Raw genomic sequence first — 26,203 nt, forward strand, 5'->3', positions numbered from 1 at the left:
CACACACACACACACACACACACACACACACACACACTCGCAGACAAAAACACCACAATGAATGCTGAATTGAAAATGTGAGCCCTAATAAGATAACTCATTCACCTTCAGAATGCAAAATGCACATACTCAGCATAAAGTAACCAAAACTCAAACAAAGTCAACATAATAAGTCACCAAAAACAAAATCTGAAATAACCATCAACTAACCACAGAACAAAATAGGGTGGGATGTGAATAAATTCTCACTCTGAAGTTACCATAATCATTAACAAATGAATAATTTCAGTGCATCATGCAGTTATGATACATAGCAACTAAATATATGATTTCATTCTCCATATGCTGAAGCAATCCAGTACTTATGTACATGACAGTCTGTGCTTCTCCAACCTCCCCAAACATGGTAGAAAGGCAACGCCAGAAAAAGCAAAGAAGAAAGAAAAAAGACAACCACTGACCCAATACGAATGGATTTATTGTACATCAGTAAGTCAAATGGCATCACAAATATTCAGTGTATGGATCTATACCTCTTCTGCAACATCAATATAATGGTTTGGAAGGACAGGTATATCTTACAGGGGATACAGCTGCTCTGGAACAGACTCTCCATTCACATAAAAAGTTCACCTCTTTTCATATTTAAGCATAACTTGGATTTATCAATTGGAAACAGAGCATTTACCACAGAAATCCCCCCCCCATTACTAATGGACAGATGCAGCTCCTAACTGCTTTATCCTCTGCATGAGTCCTCTCACATTGTCTGTTATAATATCAGTGATTTTCACTAGGGATAATATATAATTATTCACCATGGGATGGATAGGGCCAATGAAACACCAATGGGATAGGTTAATTCAAGCATCAAAAGGGGAACTGGCTAAGCTTAAAATACCCCACAAGGGCAGCTGTTCTAGTACTTTCCTATAAACCCATAAGAATCCAAACAGTGCATCCCAGTTGCACCATATTTCATTCCACAATGATCCAGAGTCTGCAATGTCATTTTAAAAACACTAGTAACCTCACATGTATACTGAGTACACGGATATTCTAAATTATGGAAAAATTCACTATCACTACTATTCCACAGATACATTCAATATCATTTGATCTTCTAAAATACAACGTTCTACTATTACAACTCTGAAGTAACCAAGGATTAGCAAATGTTCCCAACTGTTGTACACTTACTGTTCCCTGCAGCTTTGATAAGAATAGAATACAAATACAAAAACAGGGAAAGAGATTTTTCTCAAATTTGGATAATGCTCCACAGAGCACAAATAAAATAGGTACAAAATAATCAGAAAGAATAAAAGGCCCTTACCTATGCAGACTATGTCCATAAACCCATACATGCCGTAACAGATCTGGAAGAGCAGGTCCTGTCGTTGCCACTTTGCTGAGGGACTGAGTGATGACCAAATTAGCCAGGAGATACTCGCAATGAGGAACAGTGAGCCCAGGATGATGGCTGCTATCTGTACTTTTTCAATTACTGTCAAGGAGATTGCCTGCCACTGAAGAAAAACAAAACCAGTTTAAACATTATTTTCCTGTTTATACTTTTGCCTGTTAATATGTACAATGCAACATTATTCAAGTTTGAATAATGTGCAGCTCAAGTGATCTTTTTAGTTAAAGGGTTCAAGAAAGGGAGAAATGTTTGCAGATACACCTAAAAAATTTTAGTAAACAATAATAATCAACTGAGGATGTGGTCCCATCTCACTTTTGTACATATTATGTTGAAAACAGAACACTTATTGCAGTTGGGGATGTTGCATATTGAGAAAATGCTGTAACACAGCTAGAAATATTTTGTTTACTGAAACTGAAGAAAGTCTAGGTCTGACTATATTTTTTGTCATCAGTAATACATAGATGATCTCTGCAGGGGAACTTATACAGTTCTGACTAATGTAAGTTAGAACAATGGATAAATGTTTCAGACTGTTCTACAAATCAGTACAGTAACATTTCAGACAAATACATGGTGGGTTTTGTCTGCCTAATGGATATATACAGCAGATAATAACACTTACATTAATTATTTAAAACACACGCTAGCAGTAATTTATGCATTCAAACCACACAAAGAAAGGAAGCAAGTGTCACATGAGCTCACAATGCATTTTACAATCCATGAGTTCAGAAATCCTTGTCACATAATATCTCCTCTATTTAGAAAACCAAAGTACAATTATAGTTAGAATACTGAGCATCACTATGTGGTTAATGAGCTCATCCTACGATATGTACTCATTAGGTCAAAAGATTATTGTGCTGTATCCATCAGTTAAATGTGCACAATGCATATGCATTGTAAATGTTCTTACAGTAATGTGTTCTATTATGATATATTTTTGGAGAGTTTTGTAGCTTACTAAAAGTAACAAAAGTAATACAGTGAGTGAAAACATCCACGGGTATGTAACACCACATTCAAGTATATATATATATATATATATATATATATATATATATATATATATATATATGGTCTCAAGTCTCGTAGACACTTAAGTCAGAAGATATGGGAACCTCAAGAGTGAAATATGTGTGGTAAATAAATATATTTAATAAACACCACTGGCATAAAATTAGGATACACTATGCTTCAATCAGTCAATGTTTGCTTTGGACACCTGACTATGTGATGTCAGAAGCTACATGATACTGGGAAGAATAATCATGCCACAAGAAAGTGGTGCTACAGTTTTATTTTACTTATTTATTTGTCCTTTCATAACCGGGAAAGTACGGCTAAGACAATGGCCCATTTTCAGTGGAAGCTTTGTGAAAAATCATCTTGCATTGTTGTAATAGGAATCTCCAGCCATACATGTACACAGCAGATAGCTGCACATTCACAGACATACTGACACAAGTGAGTCTAAGCAGTGGTGGTAAAATTTGAACACACTACTTAAGATCGCAAGGTACAGAACACTTCCTGACTTGTACATGCCACACAGGATGTAGTTTTACAATTGTGCATATTTGAATGTATGACATCAACATTCTTTTATACATTGATGTTCTTCTAAAAATGTATGACGGTGGTTGACGTGAACAATACCACTACACAGCTATACATATAGTATGACAGACAAACACATACACACAGTAGTCAACTATTGCTGGATTCACGCTGAACAGCTAGCACCACAGGATAACTCATACTACAAATGTGATGCAGTTAATTTCTGACAGCATGATGTAAGCAAAAATGATAATTGCCTGTGGGTAATAAGAATATATATGGTAGTCCTCAGCCAGTGAAAATATGACTCCTAAGTGAAAGTTTTTATAAGGGCTGCTGTCTCTAAGAGAACTGTACATGATAGTATAAATAGTCACATTACTTACCATTGTTGGATTTGAACCCTCTACCCATCTAATTAGGCAATAAATAGAACACAGAATTAATGCCACTCAAGAAGTCTGACTTGTAAGGGTACAGAGTGCACTTTTGACATGATGACTTTATCAGCGTAATGTAGAGAAGATGTTTTTGGTAAAAGTGGGATAAGTGGATGGGGCATCCTCTCCCATGTTAAAATCTTCCCCTGACTGGAAGTTGATACAGCACGTCTGTTTAGGAAGCTGCATGTACTTGATATTGCAGCCACACACTCAAGTTAACAACTGTGAGATTTGAACCTTCTACCTATCTAGTTACACACACTAGAGAGCACAGCATTTGTGAAACATGAGAAGTCTGACTATTAATGGAAAAGACTACACTTTTGGCATGATGATCTCATCAATGTGTTGCAGACGTTTGTGGTAAAAATGGGATAAGGGGATGGTGGAATACTCACCCATGTTAACTTTTTTCCCATAACTGAAAGTTGATACATTACATCCATTCAGGAAACTATAAGGACACACACACACACGTTGCTCATGATGAGAATTGAGCCTTCTACCTATCTAGTTACATAATCTAGAGAACACAGTATTAGTTGCAAGCACCACAGGAGACGTCTGCCTTTCTGGGGTGGGGAATGCACTTTTGACATGATGAACTCATCTGTGTGTTGCACAGAGGATGTTCCTGTAAAAAGTAGGCTAAAGTGCAGAAGGAGCTATGTCCAGAGTTAAATGTATCCTCATGAGTGAAAGTGCACATAACACATTTGACATTGAGGCTTTACTTACCTGCCACTAGACCCCCCCACACATAGACACGCACACACACACAAGTTCACCATGGTGAGAATTGAACTTCCTAACACTGTATGAAACACAAGCACCACAGGAGGTCTGACTTTAATGATGTGAAAATGCACATTTGTACTTAGTAAGGCTTCACTGTTTGGAACATCTGTTCCTGTGCATCATAGGTTTTGGGGCAACTATATGTGTGTGGACAGGCGAACATAACATCAATGTGCTTGTGCCATGTAATGACATAATTTTCTGCTAAGATTTACATACCATTAGTTGTTTAAATTGCATTACTGTGGGGGGACATTACCTGTTTCACAGTATGGAATGTCAATGACAATCACAACTGTAAGCCAGTGGATTATCAGTCAAGCACTCCTGCCAGTTCATTCTGGGATGATTGCATGGAAGTATAAAGATTTATAGTGCCGCTGTAACTTTCCTTGTCTCATGCATGCACAGTATGCACTGACAATACAACAGACAATTGTTAAATATGACAGCATATTACGAAAGAACAGTTATGAATTATGTGTGAAGAGGTTACCCAACATCATAAAACAGTTGCAAGGGTAACCAGTGGAGTAAAGACATACATTAACAGACTGACAATGCGCCAACATCACTCTGAAATTCAGATTTCTTGTTTTCAAAATTCAATAAAGACATATAGGCATAGTTCAATATAAACAAAGAAATATTTCTTGTAAATATTTTTTTAATCTCTGCCTGAAGTGCAGCTCTGGCAAGCTCACTTGTGCTGCTGATATCAAATTATTAGTGCATGAATAATCATATCTTGAGGTGTTGAACATAGAATGTAAATAAGAAGTAGTCTATGTTACTAAATGATTACTTTTGCCCAAACAAGCAGTATACACATACAACCACGTCTGAATCTGATGGAATACAGAACATATACATCTCATGGTAATGTTTCAGGTGTCATGATTTACACATTTGCCATGATCATTGTAGTTCTCAGTCATTATACCTATGATACAAGTGTATTATGATACATATGAGGGACAATGCATGCTACTGCTGGTTGAAATATGGCTTATGGAAACAATTTTAAATCAAAGAGGTTTATTTGATGACTCAGAAGGGGTGGGAAGAGGTGGACAGGGGGTAACAGGAAAACACAGACATGCTAAGTAATTAGTGTATGTTTCATTTCTGCACATATTTGTGTTACTCTTCAGATTATCATCATAATTATTTAGGCAAGAAATGTACAAGACAGTCTTCACAATAGGGAGCAAGCACATTAATACAGCAGTAGGATAATGGTTTGTTAAGAAAATGTGCAGCCAACAGTTAGACCTACAGGAGTCATAACAAACATTCATTCACATTTTGGTATACATCTGGATTTGCACCTTGACAGTATTCCAATGAAAATGTACAGACCTGAGTATTATCTAAAGACATCACAAAGTTTGGATATGAAAACAGACTGCAGAAAAGGAGAATGGATGTATTACTCTTCATTATACTCTTGACAACTGTATGCTCTACATTTAAATCTTCAGCTTATTCAACAGACTGTCAGCTTGACTATATATAGCTAAGCACAGTAGCATGAAGTGCACCAGAATAATGTGTCAGAAGGCAAATACTCACAACTTTTCGCCATAAGCTGTGTACTTCCATTTAGTCTCAGTTGCAGCTGGTGCTCAGTGCCAGACAGTGTGCAAATGCAGGGGAGGAAGACTAATGACACAGAAGGGAAAAGATGCATACACAGGGGGAGACAAATGCAGACAGTGTGCAAATGCAGGGGAGGAAGACTAATGACACAGAAGGGAAAAGATGCATACACAGGGGGAGACAAATGCGGACAGTGTGCAAATGCAGGGGAGGAAGACAAATGACACAGAAGGGAAAAGATGCATACACAGGGGGAGACAAATGCGGACAGTGTGCAAATGCAGGGGAGGAAGACTAATGACACAGAAGGGAAAAGATGCATACACAGGGGGAGGCAAATGCAGGGGAGGAAGACTAATGACACAGAAGGGAAAAGATGCATACACAGGGGGAGACAAATGCAGACAGTGTGCAAATGCAGGGGAGGAAGACTAATGACACAGAAGGGAAAAGATGCATACACAGGGGGAGACAAATGCAGACAGTGTGCAAATGCAGGGGAGGAAGACTAATGACACAGAAGGAAAAAGATGCATACACAGGGGGTGACAAATGCAGACAGTGTGCAAATGCAGGGGAGGAAGACTAATGACACAGAAGGGAAAAGATGCATACACAGGGGGAGACAAATGCAGACAGTGTGCAAATGCAGGGGAGGAAGACTAATGACACAGAAGGAAAAGATGCATACACAGGGGGAGACAAATGCGGACAGTGTGCAAATGCAGGGGAGGAAGACTAATGACACAGAAGGGAAAAGATGCATACACAGGGGGAGGCAAATGCAGGGGAGGAAGACTAATGACACAGAAGGGAAAAGATGCATACACAGGGGGAGACAAATGCAGACAGTGTGCAAATGCAGGCGAGGAAGACTAATGACACAGAAGGGAAAAGATGCATACACAGGGGGAGACAAATGCAGACAGTGTGCAAATGCAGGGGAGGAAGACTAATGACACAGAAGGGAAAAGATGCATACACAGGGGGAGACAAATGCAGACAGTGTGCAAATGCAGGGGAGGAAGACTAATGACACAGAAGGGAAAAGATGCATACACAGGGGGAGACAAATGCAGACAGTGTGCAAATGCAGGGGAGGAAGACTAATGACACAGAAGGGAAAAGATGCATACACAGGGGGAGAGGGAGGTGAGGATCAAGTAGCTCATGACAGAAGCAGGGCAATGGTGGTTCATAACAATATGTAGGCAACAGCTACACATTAAAATGTGTACTAAAAACAGTCAGTAACACTTAGCTAATGCCTGGATTAGAACCCTTGAAATTATGCAAAAAGGTATAGATCTGAGCATTATCTCATCACACCACAAAGGAATCCTGTTTTACACACTTGAAAACACACAACTGAAGGAAAATGACAACTTACTAAGGCAGAAGGAGAGAAAAAAACAGTATGAGAGAGAGAGAGATGGACAGAGTAATAGCAATAGTGTTTTTTCTGTACATGTAGGACCATTAGTGTAATGTGTTACTCTTATTTCCTTATTAATCTATCACAGTCTGCACAGTAAAATTCTTGCTATAGGAAGCATGAAATGGAAGGAGAGTACAACCAACATTAAGACATAAGCAGGATAAGGGTGGCTTACTATGTCTGCCATTTGGGCATGGAATATTTTTGCAAATGCTTTCCTGATGCCTTATCCAAATGGCATGTTACTAAAATGTAGGAAAAGGAGATAAATAAAGATATTTACAATTAACCATATGATAGCAATATAAAATGTCATGAAATTATAATTTGACCTACTGCTGTAATTGAACACAAGCCACTATTCAAAAAAAATTAGTCTACAGAGAGGGGAATTATCCCAACATGCCACATAGGAATGTTTAGTGTATGATACCCAGCAGTCTAAGAACTGTTACCTTAGTTTGCCTTTAATCTGAATTTTCATAGCACAGACAGATTTAAACATATTTGTGCAAAAGTATGTGCACCATTGTGGCTGAAATCAAAATCTTCACCTTTTTCCATACGAAGCTGAATGGCATTCACCAACACTCAGCATTAGTGTGCAATGCCAACCTCTGCATTAAAGCTGAAGAGAAAAAGTGAAGGCTTTTGATGGACCATTTCTGGTTATCTCTGTTGTGTGTGATTCTATTTTTTTGACCAGATTAAATGTGTAAAAAAGTAGCTGATAGGACAGTGGTGGAAAAGGGGATGGCAAGCAGAGGGTAGAACACAGGAAAGAATTCAGGAATTTGCAGGAGGGTGTTGGAACAGCACTGTAGCTATCCACTTCTTCACAACTTAAATGTAGTATTGTACACACAGTTCCATGACATTGGAGAGTCACCACACCAGGGATGGTGACAACAACAGAATAAGGTTGTATAGTCAAATGGACCAACTCAGGTGTGTCAACACACAGAAGTGGAGAGCTATGCTTGGGGCTTTTTTCTTCTGTAGGACAGGTGCTCATTTTTTTTAGCAAGAGAAATGTTAGGAAAGGTGGTTAGGGGGGTCAGACAGAGTAGGTTAAGTACCAGGCCCAGACATACAGGACTTACAAGACAGACAAGGATGGGGATGGACACAAAGGGGTGAGGAACACTATGACTGGGGGATACATAGGGACATTGGAGGTGCATTCACATCCAACTTGAGAACAGTGAGAAACTAGTCCTCACCCATCTACATAATGCCCCCCCCACCAGTCCTGTCAACTCCTGATGGGTGACAAAATCACCACTTCCACTAGTACTGCTCCTGGATGGTACCACTGAACCAGCAGCTGGGGCAGAGCTATCTGACGTAGGTGGACCAGGCTGGTCAGGAGTTGTGAAGACAATGCTGACAGGTTGCAATCTAGATGCAGTGGGTGTTTGTGCTGCCTCTGGTGATGCCACCGCAGTCACCTGTAGAGGCATGGTGGGTCATACCCACGTGGTCAGTCTACATTCCTGTTCTTATGGTTATTTTGTTTTCAGCAACAATGTATTAAAAATAAAATACAAATATATGTATATATATATATATGTATATATATATATATATATATATATATATATATATATATAAGGAAAGTGATGGGGTGGAGGAGACAAAAAAAGGATAATTACATCAGTGACATGTCACAGTACTTAATGATTTCAATGCACAAAACAATATGAAAAATACATAACTACACCTTGGCCACATCCATATATGGTAGGAAGGTATTAATGTGTCATAAAAGCAATCAATCACAATGTCATGATATCAGTAATATAATCATTATTTCTCTATGACATATCAGATATATGCTTTCTAAGTTAAAATAACTGAATTTGCAAATATTAAACTGTTAATGTCATGCAGTATTGAAGTTGAAATATCTTAGAAATACTAGCCCTAAAATAATCTAATATCTGTTTCTGGGCATTGAAAATAACACAATTAATATGATATACTCATTGCCTAATGCAATAACCAAGAGCTATTGGAGCAAACATGTAGGCTTGATATTAACGTTAAGGTATGCCTGCTTGAGATGATGTACTCTGATGGACTGAAGATATCTCTGTGCCTTGCATTCACCTGATGCATATTTATTCTGTGCCTCTCTGAGGTGAGTTGGTCTCTCCTGATGAGGCTCATGGTTTTCTGCTATCTCTGCTGTAACTGCACAGTAGAGAAAAGAAAAGAGATGTTCGAAAGCATGAGGAATAACTGAGTTGGCTGGCTAATCAATGCCGTATCATAGACAGCTGATGGGTCAGTATACTTACACAAATAAGGGGTCTTTGAAGTCTTTAATTCATCCTTTCATTGGCTCAAGAGGTCATGTGTGCTCTTTATGTCATTTTAGTGGTTATGACATTGCTTCCCAGTGTGTGGGATGCTAGTTCCACTGGAGACTCTCTTGGCCAAGCTATTCCAAGCATCAGCCTCATACTGAGACCCAGTATATTCCCCCTGGAATACCATTCCTACCATCACCAGCCATGTCTGCAGAAGTACAGCTAGAAATATGGGTCTGAAATGCTGCCCAATTTAGACCTTGCGTGTAACAGCTTGTGCAAAAAGATGCTCAGCCTTGCTAACTGCATTTGTGCAACTGAAAGCAAAGCAATGGCTCACCAGATACATTGTACATCAATAAGCACAGAAGTTTTAAAAATGGTAGTGGGATTTGGCCATGTGTGATGTTGAAACTATTGAGACATGTTTAAAATATCAAACCCTAATATGATTTAATTGTTAGTTATAATCATGATTGGATGAAAAATGGTATGGTTTTGATATATTGGCCTGTTGGAACTTACATACTACTAAGATTGAGTAGTAGCACCTGGGAATTGAACACATGAGAAAAAAATGGATAAATTATAAACTTTGCTTATTAGCTGCCTGTGTCATAGGAAAACATACTTTATAACATGGTAATTAAAGGTTTACAAAATGAATTGTGAATGAAGCTATATTTCACAGTATAGTCTGTGACTTTATTTAGTCATGGGACTGCATTTATAAGCAAAAAGACAGCATTTGTGTTTATAATTACATTACAGATGTATGCAGTTCCATGACCTGAGTAATACGTAATGGGTTAGGCTGCATACATACTTCACAAGACATACTGTCATAAGCACATACTTATCATATGTGATGACTCATAAAAATTATATTAAAAAAATATTCTGCACATCATACCTATGCATGTGCATTCTACATTAAATAATGCTTAACATAATTTAGATATATTATATTGGGCTTCTACAGCAAGCAGTAAGGATATATTTATTGCAATAAGCAAAGCTATGATAATCATGTGCATTTATTGTGACATTCCTAAACACAATGTTGTGAAAACATTACATTCTGCCCCCTCTGTAAAATATCTGTCAAAAGATTTGAACCATTTGCATCATCTGTTTAGTTCTGTAAAATCATTTACACCTTGTGCTACATGGAACGTTGCCTGACAGGTGGAATTTAATCACTTACTACTTTCCAGAGTGCTGACAGGCATGCACCAGTGCCAAGCTTGTTTGCACTACTGAAGGTGGCCCAAATTAAATTTTTCACTTTTTTCTTAGGAAGCAAATCATGTTTGTGCAGTACCAATCAGAGCACAAATGTAAAAGGTCTTATTAAGAAAAAAAAATGACCAAATTAACACATTTAATTGATATACATAGCAAGGAACAAAGCTATTATAGCATTAGCATGACACAATAATCCTTTTTTATGTTTACTTGCACCATTACAATTTGGTTATACATAACCAGGATTTAATTTAATGGCAATTGCTCAGAAAGGGGATACACAGACAAGGACAGGAGGTCATTGTTGCTTCAGGACATACAATTACTCATAACATTAAAAATTACAATATATTGCATAAGTATCATGATAACAAATTGTGACAAATGGATAATTTCTCCAGCACATATGACACATATGTCCACATTAGTCATGTTACTACTTTAATGTTAGCACACTGTAAACAATTTCATATCTTATAAAATCCATAGTACATTGTATTATTAGTAATGAGAACAGGTGCATTCACAACAAAAACACCTAGGTACCATGCATTCCCATAGACTACAGGTAAGATTTTTAGCATGTATCACATATTTTAGCCTGTTTATTTCACATGCATTTGGTGTCAATAGTTTTTTCTGACTACAATCATAAAAACATTTCTGTAAACTGGATTCAAACCCTGAAATACCTGTCTTATTATTCTACATTAACCTCATGTACACATTGTGCCACAGAGATATTTACCTGATGTGTGGAATTTATTCACTTTGAACTATCCAGAGTGCTGACAATCAAGCACTGATGCCAGACTTGTTTGCATTACAGAAGGCATCTGAAATTAAAATTTTCACTTTTTTCCTTTAGGAAGTGAACTGTAGTTCACTGCTAGGAACGACTACTAATCCAGAGTGTGAAATCCCACATGGCATGTAAATGGTGAAGAGAAAAGAAAACAAATACTGAAATAGAGGAAACATTATGAAACAAGTACTTAAAATGTACAGTTCTGATGTTTCCTCTACTTTTTTGTCTTTCATCAGGAACATATAGTCCTTAAACATCATTTATGTTCACATAAACACCATCTCCAGATTAGAACTCCTAGGACAACAGGGCATTCCCAAGACATGCTTGGGATTCTTATCAATATGTCACACACAAACACATACTTATACTGTGAAGATAACAATTAGTTTACACATATTCAAGATGTGGCATAGTATCGATTGGCTTTACAGGTGCAACAGAACCAAGTTCTGAACTTTGCCCCCTGTAATTTGTAGTTAGATGTGTGGATGACTTTGATACTAACAACAGTGAAGATAATCTTCACTCTTACAATATAATATCTTAAAGAATGAAGACTGCAGCTGTTTTCTTCTCTTTAATTGGGGAATACCATTTCCTTATCTGATTCTCTAACAAGAGTACCATGTGATTTTTCTTGCAATTAGTATATGTTTCAGTGAGTAGTTTACTTCCTAAGAACTGCAGACACAAAGGCAAAACTGTTGTTGTAAACAATTTATAAAAATTTTAAGAATATTTCTCTCCTGAGTCAATGTAGTCACAAGCTTTATTGAAATCCCTTCTCCCAGACACATCCTTCGTAAGTGTATATCAAAGATGACTGACTGTGAAAACCTGATTGCTTCTGCATTCATAAGAATTGTTTACACTTGCAAGAATTTAGCAAGTAACACTTTTCAGTGCTTGTCTTTGCAGAGGGATGGAGTTGTGCATACAATCATGTAGGTCCTTATACTATGTTTACAATCCCTGCACATAATGCTGATCTAGGAATTCATGAATGCTAATGAGTTCATACCTCATTTGCATATCCACAATGCTCACATGGCTGAATCTGCACTCTATCAAGGTAATTGTTTAGACAAAGAAATTATGTTGTGGTAGGGGAGATTGCTTTGATCCAGAGAGCTACATGGTGCTATTTGCTTGCAAAACCAGTTTCTAGTGCCACAACTATTTTGATGCAAAGGTATATTGCTGCTTTTTACAAAATGCTGCATTTCAACCATACTGATGGATTACATTTCACAATACTGCCTACATTCTCTCTTGCTGGTAGCATAGGCATGGATATCAGCTGTTTTTTTCCCATTACAAATGTTTATAAAGAATATAACATGACATTATGGAAAATTTTATGTTCCCAACTGGCTAGTTATTGCAGAAGAGTGTTGTATCACTTACTAGCAAGGTCGGGGGGGGGTGACGTTTGTAGCCTACAACATATGTTAAGACTGTTATAGATAACTAACTGACTTTCATACAAGTGGATATCCAAAAACAGTTTTAGCCATTTGTAACAGAAAAGTGTACATTTATTTAGTTAATGCTGTGATGTATCACTCAGTTACACACTCACTGTCCTCCTTACATAACATAACATGCACACTTGCTTTTCATTTCCTTTACTTCTGGAGGGAGGGGAAGTTCTGCATTTATTTCTGTGTAATAATATGGAGCTTTAATTTTCTAAGTAGTGTGCACATGATGGATGCGTGCATTCATACATAATACATACATATTTATCTTGTTAACACTCAGTTGTGTTTTAGTTGTTTATTATACATTTATTTTATTTTTCAGCTCATATAAGGCAAGGTATCTACGCTCTGTAAAATGACATAGTGCTACAGAGAATGAAGTTATCATCTTGGCACTAAGTCAACATGGTTTCTTCCTCTTAGACACAGAGGTGACAAGTACTCCTGTGACCACATTTTTGGGCAGATGGTCAACTCTGTTAATGGTGTAGGAAGCCTTGGCCATACATATCAGAAAATCTGGCAAAGGGCCAATGATGTAATAATGCATGTGATATGTAGGCCATGTGAAATTGACCAGAAATATATGGCTGTGGGGTTGGGGGGTAGGGCTGTTAACAAACCACCAGTGACTGAAACTGAGGAGTTCCTGTCCACTGTCAGAGATTACTGATACCTCAGCAAAGTATTCACACAGATACATTGAAGTTGGTTCTGACATGGAGGACAACACCAGTGTGTATACTGTAGAACTTCCAGGTTTGCAAATTCAGACTCACTTCTTTGGTGTTAGGCTTGTCCTCATGTGTTCTCCCCATCACCACCACCCTGTGCCAGTGATGATGGTTCTGCTCTGCCCTCTGCATATTTTAATTTACTTACAGTTGTATATATGTATGAGAAAGTGAAATGCTTGATGCATATTATTGTGCAATCCCATAGCTGGATATTGCAGATATCAGTCATACAGTATTACTGACATTACTGTACATGACAGATGCCTCATCTTAGGAACCTATAACTACTTGCATATGGAACTGAGCAGTTATCTGCTTTTTTTCAAACAGGTTCCACACTTACCTTGAGCCACAGATGAGGGTTGAAGAGGTTATATATTTCCTATACTATTTTCCTGTCTAACCAGTATTTCTCTATATTTTTCTGTGTCATGCAGTCTATACTAAGCCAAACAGGGTATAAAAACACGTCTTCTCCTTGGCAGAGGTCTGGCAGCAGCAGGAGTACCTTTAATTAAAGCCTGTTGCACATGCAGGTTAATAATGGCAGCAGTAGCTGCTAACTTGTTTTTTTTTCCCCTAAGTGAAATTGTGGCTGTAATCCAAATGGTTTTGGATTTCACAGCAAATAGCTTCATAGAGTATACAGGACTGCTTTAATGCTTCCTCAATAGCTCCACCATTTTTAATTGGTTAATTAGCATATAATTTGTCTACTTGTGTTATCATTAGTATATTTTGCCTTTTTTCAACTTAGTGTAAAGCCATTTAATGAATACAAAATAGCTTACTATTGTGTGCTGGACATGCCTTGCAACATACACAATAGCTGCACATAGTGTAGCTGTTAATGAATCCAACCCGACCCCACATTTAGACATTAGTTTTGTGTTATTTTACTAAGTAGTTGGACAGCAGTTTTCTTTCTTTCAGTCTGTTTCAATAGCAGTGCAGTGGATTCTGTTACCATATATGGACTTGTGTGTGTGTGTGTGTGTGTGTGTGTGTGTGTGTGTGTGTGTGTGTGTGTGTGTGTGTGTGTGTGTGTATATATATATATATATATATATATATATATATGTCTGTGTGTGTGTGTGTGTGTGTGTGTGTGTGTGTGTGTGTGTGTGTGTGTGTGTGTGTGCGTGTATTGGTTGTGTACTTGCAGAGAGAAACATCTATGCACATACACATTCATATGCACATGCAGGTGCATACCTATATGCATGTGCACTCTGTCTCTCTCTCTCTCTCACACACACACACACACACACACACACACACACACACACACACACACACACACACACACACACACACACTGCTTCCCATTGTCATACAGAAGTACTCTTTTGTTCATTCAGTGTTTCAGCATTCTTCTTTTTATCTGTTACAGAACTGCTATCCCATATTGTAACATAGCTAGCTGTAGTTTCTTATTACTAAAACCTCTGTATTCTAAAGTACAGTGTCTGGATTAAACAGTACATCATCAGCCACCAAATGGGTTTGGTTTTGAAGGCTGAATAAAACAGTTGTTTAACAATACTACAGCAGCTGTCTAGAATGCTAGCAGAAAGCAGTGAAACTGTGCATGTGATCTTTATCAGGTACCAGAGTATTCATGCTCGGTGGATATTTATACCAACACATGAAACTGTAACTCCATTGAATTTGCTGAAGTGAAACTTGATTGACAAGTAATGATTATAACTACACAGTCTGTAATTTATTATATTAATTAGGATTGTGCAATGCAAATTAAAATTATAATGACACAACTAAATTATTTTCTTGTAAATCTACAAATGATTCAAAATACTTTAAAAAAATTTCACATGCATTACTTGTTATGTGACTCATTTTAGCAAAGCTATATTTGCTTTATATTTAATGAACTCTGAATTCCATGAAATGTTCACCATCCCACTAACTCATTTATCATTCCTGTAAACTCAGACACATTCCATGTGCAAAGTTCATCTGTATTAGGATCTAAATTTATATTACAGCTTAATATTTCAGATTAGGTTGAATCACCAGTTAACTAGAAATGTTTGTCAATAACCTACAATATGAAATTTAGATTTGTAAAGTAGGGTGTTTGAATTTGCATTTATTAGAATTTCAATATGAATATTAAGATACCTACAGAAGTCCTATGAGATGTTATGTCTGTGCAATTGTTCTAGCTAGGAAATTTATATGGTTCTTTGGCTGATAAGAATCTAGTCAAAGACCATGCAATTTGTCTTATCTGACTGAATACAACTTTTAATGTCTTTATCATTTCCTTTGAGGTTTAGCAACATTGTTACACTGGACAAAGGGATGCAGGTAATCTCCTTCTACATGGGAGACGGAATATGTCCTTCAATGGAAATAAAGGTATTAAAATGTCCATTGAGTTGGCTGACTATGCTAAAATTTTCTACAGTTAGACTGCGGGAAAAAAACAAATGCCCTCCAATTATCTCATATACTGCAACCTTCAACTGTGTCCCTTGGCTTGTTCTTTCTTCTACCTTTTCCAGGTATCTTTGACTCCCTCTGTTTATTCACATTGTACTACTGTCACTGCCAATAACTTCCAGCATTCCACTATTGTACCTCTGAAATAATAGTTCATTAAATCATTCTGTTTCAGCTACCATCCCTGCTCACCCTCAGTTGACCTTCAAATCTACCTCACTTGCTTACTACCTGATCATACCACATGCCCTTTTTTTTTAAGTATATACATGTCATGGAGTTTTGTCATACTATGACTGCCTTTATTACCCTCACCATTTGTTAATTGTAAATATAAAAGCATAATTTCCCCTTTCCTAGAAATGCATATGCATATGTGGCCTTACACATATCCTAACACTGAACCCCGTATGGTCCATTGTTTACCTACCTTCCTCCAGAAATTCTCCCTTTCAGAGTTATTTATGTGTGCTGCTACTATATTGCTGAATTATTTATTGTAGCTCTGCACTTTATCATTGTAATGTGCACTGTATTTCATTGATTTTAACTGCTATTTTTCAGCAGTATAGCCATTTTTTCAAGGAAGTGTTTGCTACTTAATTTGTTGCTCGTTCTGTAGTTTCTGCACTTTGGTCTCTCTCTTGTGTGATTTTTTTTACATTAAATAAGGGTAGGTCTGCACTGTAGTGGCAGTAGAGAGTAGCATGGTCTGTGAAAAACTTGGGAATCCCAGAGGAAAGCTTCAAGTGTGCTTTTGTGATTCACCAGAGGGCCATTTTGTCTGCTTAGTTAGTTGCTCTGTATAAAGTCGATGTGTTTGCACAATGCTGCTCATCATGCAGCGACAGTATACATGCAAGGGTATAGAATCTCAAATTTCCTATAAAACTACCTCTAAGAGCTTCTTTGCATGTAGTTGCTAGACAAGCACCAGATCTGTGTGAAGATGGACATTGCACAATGAGATTAGTCTAAGACTGCATTTCTTATCCAACTAGTACCCTAGCAAGTTTTTTTGTCCTGCACAAACAGAAGTGCAGAATCCTTTTACATCACTCCCCTTGTAACCTGATATATATATATATATATATATATATATATATATATATATATATATATATATACTATATTGCTATAGAGACTGGAGATGGGCATTTGTTTGAAATGCTAGGTGGTCAGCATCTGTTTAATGTACCACATTTGATCAACAAGTGTGCTAGATCAACAGTCCTGGGTAGGGGAATATTTCCTTTCCTCAGGGATTGTGCAATCTTGGATTTAATAAAAATAATTAGCTGGGATTGTTGGGGGAATACACTCCCATGTGGGTAGTATGGGGGGGGGGCTTATTATTGAGGTTTTTTTTTTGTTCGAAATTTGCATGTGCCAAGGTTCTTTCTCAGAACATGCATGGTAACATGTTGACATTTACACATAAAGGAGCTCTTTGACTATATGTCCCAGGCCAATATGAGCCTAGTATTGAGCAGCATGCTACCTTCTCCAAGAATGATGCCACAATACAAACAAAAAAAGAGTTTTTAATAATTGGCATAGTTTTTGGTGTCATTCAAAGGCGGTAGAATATTTGCCAGCTTGGTACGATATGGTCACCAGACTACAATACTTCAGCAAGACGGTCTTCACCTCTCCCATCTAGGCATTTAGAGAGTTGCTAAAACCTTGTCTACTCTCACAATGCCTTTTTTAGGCATTGCTAATTTGATAAACCATTCAACATAGCTAAACCATGGTAGGTGTCTAAACAAATTACCCCACTTCCAGCAAGGTCTCCTCAACTTAAGAATGTTGATGTCTGTGTAGTTACTCAGACATGGTTTAAAACTATGGAGAGCACCCCAGCAGTGCAAGGTTATAATGCCTTTCACACACAATTACACTTACTAGAGCACAGGAAGGGACAGATAGTAAAGATGTCTCAATCTGCATCAAAAGTAATCTCACCTCAAGACTGGTCGAGCAATATGACACACTTGACAACACCTCTACTTATACCATGCCAAAAGCAAAATCTCATACTATACCATATCCTTGTGAGGTATACGTCCCCCTCTATGACCTAGACAATACATGCCACTTACTTAAATGAACTTGAGTCACTCTGCATTCAGCCCAATGCCACAGTCGTGGGTGACTTCAACTACACCATTAGAGACTGGAACTCATACAGAACCTCAAACTTTCAGGCTCAAAAATTCCTGGACTTTGTCAACACAGATGCACTAGACTACTTTGAATGCCCATGAGAGATGCAAACATGCTTGACCTAATCCTCACTAACACTGGGCAACATTGCACTCCCCCAACTGTAAGGCCCTTAGTGGTTAGGTCAGACCATAAAACTATCATCCTTGAAATAAAAATAAAACCAATGACACAAGGTAACTGGTATTTTTATGAACTATTCCAAGGCTAACTTCCATCTTTTAAATGACACTGTGGGAAAATCTGAAGCCCACTCAAATGCCAGAAGACTGTTGCCTATGTATAGTCATTCACAAAAACCCTATATAATCATAGAGGCAGAGGTGCCTATTCAAGTTAAGCACAAGACTAACTCTAAAAACAAGCCACCCTGCTGGAATTCCAACATTAATAGGTGGTATAACAAAAGAAAGAAAATTGTGTCTAAAAACAGAAAGTGCAATGCTCAGCAAGGTAAGAGTGCCCTTATCAAACTAAATAAATAACTCACAGGAACTAATTAGGTCTACCAATGCCAAATCTGAAGTAAAAGTAGCCTTACAAACTAAGGATAACCACACAACATTCTTCAGCTATGCCTGAAATCTCAAAGGCACTACACAACAGTGTGCTGAACTAATTGTAAATGGAGGCTATATCAAATCTACTGTTCAATACATTCATCTCCAATTTCCCCCTCTTCTTCCCCACAGACACCTCTCAAGAAATACCACCAACAACACCTCCCCCCATCTGTTATTAGGGGACAGGTTCTCAAAGCACTTTTCAAAGTCATATGCTTACAGTCTGTTAGCCAGTTTTCTAACTACCACACCATTTTAGAACCTGTACCAGACTTTTATTTTCCTACCATCTTTCTCTAAGTTATTGTGTTAGAAGCCTTAAGTTCAGATTCACCACATCCAAGAACTTTTCTTATCTACTTCATTGGTGGCCTATTCATACAACTGGATCAAGCCTGACTGACAAAAGCATCAGTGTGACTTGATAACATCCCCCATAATGCTTTCTTAATAGTATATAACATGACCTGTCAGGCCTACTAAAATCATTATTCAGTTATAGCCTCCAAGCAGGCTTCATGCTAAGTGAAGGGTTGACTGCAAATGTTACCTTTCTGAACAAGGATGGGCTGTCTACAGACCATTGAAACCACCAATCCATAACCTGACTAGTCTCATATGTAAGACCATGGAAAGAATAATCATGGACGTGATAAACAACAACATAGGAAACCTTCAGGTAGGATCCAACCCATTTTTGATTTAATCAAGGACAGGCCATGCCTACTCAGCCCGGTGGATTACTTTGAGAAGGTCATCAAAACAATAGATGAGGGAAAAATAGTGCATACTGCCATCATAATACTGGTACCATACCCTGTCAAATACAGTTGGGAAGCATGGTTAGGCTTAACAAGGTCTTTAGGTTTGTGAGGCTAGTAATAACTTTTCACACTCTGCTTACAGTCTGTTAGCCAGTTTTTGTAACCACCACACCATTTTAGAACCTGAACCAGGCTTTTATTTTCCTACCATCTTTCTCTAAGTTATTGTGTTAGAAGCATTAAGTTCAGATTCACCACCTCCAAGAACTTTTCTTATCTACTTCATTGGTGGCCTATTCATACAACTGGATCAAGCCTGACTGGCAAAAGCATCTGCTTTGTGAAGTTATGTTTACAACCATCAATGAGAACATTATCATTCAGGAACTCTATCAGCAGATCATATAGAATGTTTTCCATAACCTCACCTATCATGAAAGGAAAAATAACACTCATGCAGTTGGCTGGCTCCTTCATAGATGCATCTTTACACAAGAAAACTCCTCTCACTCTCCTCCACTCTTGTAAACCCACTGTGGTATATAAAAGGAAACTGGTCACTTTAGCCAGTGGTGCAGGTCCTTAACACCCTGCTTATTGCCACCCCAAAGTCATCTGACTTACTTTTCTACTCCTTTCCACTCTACCCAGTTTCCTAATTTTGTCTGTGATAACTTCCAAATATTGTTTACATTCTCAACATTCCTTTGCAAATTCAAGGTTGAAAGATCCATTACGCAGTTCTCTGATGTATCTGAATAGTATATTTTTCCATTCTGAGGTAATTTCAATCTTTGCAACCATCTACGTCTGCCAAATGCATTCTGTTATTTTTGAAGCATCCTTTTAGAATGTTTTCTTATCTTCTAAATAGTGTTTTCCTCTTATAACCATTTCTCCTTTTCTTTGCTTATGCCTTTTTTTCTCTTTTAGCCAGATAGGTATCTCTTCATTCCAGCTTTACATTACTTTTTGTTTTTTGTACTGCAGCACTTCATCCCCCAGCCATTATTTGATATCCGTTATTTGATATATCAGTCGGTACTGTCCTGTTTCCTAAAACTCCAGGGATGATGGCCACTGCCACATGATCAGTCTTGTCCTGCTGTTCTCCTAAGCTGTACCTCTGTCTCCCATCTACAATGGTGTACATGAGAACAAGTATGTTCCATTCTCTCTTGTTGGGGTCCTTGCTTCTAGCTTCCAACAAAGTTCCTGCTGGATGCTTGTTACCCTGGTGGTGGGAACTCTTCAATGCAGAAGTAATGTTTCTCATTAAAGTATTTCTCCTCCATTTTGTCAATCAATAGTCCTTCTTCTGTGGGTGTTTTCTTCTGACCTGTGTATGGTACTCTGAATGCTTTTGTCACCAGTGTTGATTTCCTGCATCACAGTTCAGGAGAGTGTCAGTCTGCCCTTCTGTCTCATTGCACGTTAGTCCTATTTGCAACCAGCTTTATCACACACCAAATTTATGTTGGCATCCCTATTTCATTTGATTGTCCTGTGCCTTTTCTACATCCTAAATCCAGGCATGCATATATCCCAATCATAACTGAGAGTAATGCTTGTATACAATAACTATAACTCGTACCAGTACATACAACAGCTGATATATTTTTCATACCAGCTTCAGACTTTGCATAGCCTTCATGTTCTGCGTCTCTCCTTGTCCACGTCTTTGCTTCCTATTCTTTTTTCATTCTTTCCTACCGGTTTTCTTAAGTTCACTCAGTAAGGATGCTTCCTTTCTTATCTCCAGTTTAATTTAAACATTTCTGACTTCAAACAATGTATTTCATAACTATTCTGATTCACACGTAGAGGAAGCTGTCCTCAGAATACTTCTTGTGACCGTTTTGTGTAGTTTTCCAACCTCTGTTCTACATTGCTGCATAGAGGACTAATCCTTCAATCACTGAATCATGTAATACTTTCTTTTCCTGACTACTGTTTCATGAGATATCGCTGGCATCTCTGAAACTGACTACTGATCTGCTCACCTGCCTGCAAAGCATGGTCAGCTATACTGCTTCCTGTTTTCCTACCTCACCAATGTCAAACGTCAGCTCAATTATACAGGCAAGAACATTAACACAGACTGAATGAGGCAATGGCCTGAAATGGTAAAATTAATATTTTTTATTTGCATTGTGTACTTAAGTCCCACATTATCCTACCTGTTGATAAAGCTTGCTTTTATAGTTTAAAATGACTCTCTTGTTGAAAGGTCATTTCTGTAATACATTAACTTTTATCTTTTTTGTTCGGATCTTATAATCTTCAGTCACCAGTCAGCCCATGTGCTGTACATGTGCTACATTGTCACTCACTCCAAAGCCAATTACATTGACTTTGCTTTCCCTAGCTTGTATTACAGACTTAATTACAGATTAAAGTCAGAAAAAAAATAATGTAAATCTATCACAGCAAATTTCAGCTAAGTATCATCATACAAATGGGCTATAAAATGAAGATGAAATAATAATAAAATAGTGCAGATTAAATAGGTTACACTATGCTCAACTGACAGACAGAGATTAGATGGCTGAGACAGCAATATTACAAAAAGCAACAAACAACAAAACCAGAGGCCTAGGTTGAAGGAGAACAGAGGGTTTGAGGCTGGCCTGGTATTCCAAGTGTGATCTGGAGGAGGAAGATACAGATAATGTGGGTAAATGGAATGCCTGAAAAGGTTGAGGTACAGATTAGCAGAATGGTTAGAGAGCTCATAGACTGGGTTAACCATCTGCAAGCAGATTAATGGTAGGAGACAAATGAAGCAGAAAAGAAGCAAAATGGATGGATTAAGAACAGTGGGAGGAGAACTTGTCAAGAGCTATATAACTGGCACAACAGTGATAAGGAGGGACTAGGCCAGAAATGGAGACAGGAAAAGGCAAGGAAAACAAGATAGAAAAGACAGAAAAAAGGAAATGACATTGAAAGTGGTAGACATGATGAAGGTCAGCAAAGTAGAGGACCACAGAAAAGATCAGTTTTCAGTGACTGGGACAGCTGGGAAGATGAGCATGGAGACCAGAGAGAGTAATGAAAGGTTCATTGTGGATCTCACAAGTATTACAGAGAAAGTAAATAGAGAAGCATTAACAGGCAGAAGGGCTACTGCAGGAAGCAAAGTTTGTAGTAGCAGGAGCACAGGAGAATGGGATGGAATAAATTCCGGTGATTGAAGTCATGCTTACCACAAACATAAAATGGTACTGTAAGAGACAGTCAGCTTTTTAGCAGGCAGTGGAAAATGTATGGGACTTGAGACTGGACAGGACAGACTTAGAAGCCAGAGTACTCTTTTTAGAAGACAAAATGTGCTTACGTGATATGCAGTGCTGAGGAGATGTCAAAAGGAAGTGCAAAGGAAGAGGCTAGAAGCATCTATTCCCAGTGCAGTCTATAAAGGTAGGATACTGGGTTACAGTGTCTGGCTCATGGATATAAGCAGATGGGATGGCAAGAATTAATTTATGGCTGCTGCATTTTGTAAGGAGACTTAGCACAGATGAATGCCACCTTTGCACTTCTGTGAGAGAGTCAATCTTACTGAAATCCAGTTTCGTGAGGCACATCAGACTGATTGCACCTTTAAAATGGAGTGGATGGACATACAGAGTATGCAGATATATTGATACCTCCTGGAAGCACACATGCCAGAAAGCCAGACAGTGATGGGCTGGGCAGAAACAGTAAAAACCAAAGGCATAAGATGGAGGCTAGAGAAGAACAGAAGACATAAAAGGCTGTGGAGAGTTGCAAAGCAGGCAAGAAAGCATACAGGGTCATGATAAGCATTGCCAAAAGCTTGGCTAGGAGAATCGGAGTGCTACAAACAGCAATATTGGTTGGTTAATTATACATGGTAGGGGTGCCTGACGTTTAGTCAAATAATATAAAAGCTTGGGCTAGGGAGGTCCCAGACTTAAAGACATAAGGGATTGGGATATGCAGGTTCTCATATATCAGTTGTTGAGGTAGGTCTGAACAGACATGAAAGGGGAAGGAGTGATATTCTGCATATGAAAGCCATTAGATGAGAGGTAATGAGAACAAAGAGAGAGAAGATAGAGGGCAGGCAAAGCAAATACATCAGCTACCATATATAGAAAGTGAGCACTATGAAAGGCTAAGGAAAAGAATAAACGGTTAGGGCAAAAAAAGAAGGCCAGAATTCTGGGGATCTTCACACTTCATGAAGCTGGATTATTATAGGATGGCATGAGTAAAGAAAGAAAGAAAGAAATAATTCATACTTGGCAATAATAAAAAGGTTAGAAATCTGAAGGTAACAATACCCCATGACCATTTTTATCATAGCACTGTACAGTTCACAATGTATAAAATGCCTTGCCCTAATTCTACCATTTTGTATGGGGGTGCTTGCCTGGAGTCAGCCTTTTGGGTGCAGAATCTTGGAGTTTTCCTCAGTGATCATCTGACACTAAGGTACCAGGTAGAAGGCAGAGTTTAACTACTAGCTGCTTTAAATGTTATCTAAAGAAGAATCTTTCACATACAAGCCTATGGCAAGGTTGCAGGTTTTTATGTTATTAGGTTTATGTTTATAATTTAAGTAATATTATTATACTTAGGTTATAGTATTTTTAGAACAGTTTTTATTGCTCAAAGTAAAAAATCCAAATCCAAAGCATTTATACAAATATATACAATTACATGTTCGTTTACATTAACATCTACCTTAACAAATCTAGCCCTGTGAGAATCGGATAAAACCCTTCCTATGCCCCAGATGATCTGTGTTTATCTAGCAGCATAGGCACTGCAGGGGCTGGAGTATCTAGGATGGGAGTGAGCAGTCAATGATGGCTCACCTATACTGGGAGGAGGGAGGCCGTCTAGACTAATTATACTGCAGCATTAAAAGCCTGGTGAGCTCTGAGCTGTAAGCAGTATGCCACTTGCTCTGTCAACAGTGCTTAATCTTCTCAAAGAGTTGTATGATATATTGCTAGGGCATAATTCTGAACAAAATACTAGACTTGATCTATATGACAAATCAATACTTTAAACCTCAAAACTAACTTTTTAATCCACTTTGTATTTTCTTTATCTCGGGGTATAATCGTATACCTTAATTTCCTTCCTTACCCTTACTTTCATACTCCACATTTGACTTCTGAAATCATTTATTACTGCCAGCTTACTTTTACATTTCATCTAACTTATCTTCTTTCTCCATCATCAAAACAGTTTTGTTTGTTATAACACCTATATATGCAGTATTTTCCATACTTTACTACTAAAGCTCTCTTTCAGAAAACAGGCAAATGGGCCTGTTTATTGTTTCATAGATTCATAGGTTGGTACTAGGCTATAGAAGCCTAGCCATAACAATTCCCTGGCTATTTCTTCCCACACTATTTACTTCCCTGGACCCCTGTCTAGCAAGGCGACTGACGTGAACCCCGGGGTGAATTTCCTTTCTCCCATCCAATCGTCAAGGTTCCTTTTGAAGAAGCCAAAGAGGTGCTCTGCTTGACATGTATGGGCAGTCTATTCTAGAGTCTGGGGAGTCTCTGGGTCAGGAACCTATCCTCCAGCATGTTTTGTTTATTGTGATGACAATGTTTAGATCCCTGGAGCATGTGGCTCTGAGGGATTGGGATTTCTTTAAGTGTAGCATGTCCAACAGCTCTGGGTTTGACATGGCCTTGTATGTTAAGCAGAGATTGCCTCGGAGTAGACGATATGCGACAGAGTATAGCTGGAGTTTTTTAAGGCGGTTAGCATAGGGCATCTGCTTTAGGCCTGTGATTCTTTTAGTGAGGTACTTCTGCAGCCTTTCCAGTTGTTGCAGATGTCTTGAGAGGTACATACCAAATGGGGTGTTGTATTCTATAATGGATCTAATGAGGGATGAGTACAGTGGGACAATGACCTCCTTTTTTTTTGGATGAAAAGCCCTTAGTGATGAGGTGTGCCACATAGAAGGATTTTATGACTGTTGTGGCGATGTGGTTATTGAAGGTGAGACCACTGACTACCTGTGTCCCTAAGTCTCTTATCACACTTTCTGTGTTTAGTGTACTGCCACCTATGTGGTAATTCATGGGTGCATGTTTTTCATTGTAATCATTTTAATATCTCTTAAAGAATGGAAATCACAAATATTCCATGCATAAATATTTTTTTTTATTTGTATTTTTCTATATTTAATTCTTTTTTCTTCTTTGCCTGAGATTCTCTTTTTATTTGTAATATTTTTACAAACATATATTTATTAATATATATTTCTCTCTTCTTTGTGTTTTTCTTAAAATGATTTTTA

At 38.0% G+C, this 26,203-nt stretch overlaps 1 protein-coding gene across 1 annotated transcript in view; it reads right to left on the minus strand.

Annotated features, from left to right (window-relative positions):
• Positions 1–26,203, minus strand: part of MARCHF9 (membrane associated ring-CH-type finger 9) — an 885,604-nt gene that overhangs the window by 139,440 nt on the left and 719,961 nt on the right. Inside the window, exon 3 of the mRNA XM_044083471.1 lies at positions 1,337–1,529. Coding sequence (XP_043939406.1) covers positions 1,337–1,529 — 193 coding nt within the window. The remainder of the gene's footprint in view (positions 1–1,336; positions 1,530–26,203) is intronic.

Source organism: Protopterus annectens, chromosome 9.part0 (assembly GCF_019279795.1).
Source record: "Protopterus annectens isolate FY-2018-M chromosome 9.part0, PAN1.0, whole genome shotgun sequence".
Classification (NCBI taxonomy): domain Eukaryota; kingdom Metazoa; phylum Chordata; order Ceratodontiformes; family Protopteridae; genus Protopterus; species Protopterus annectens.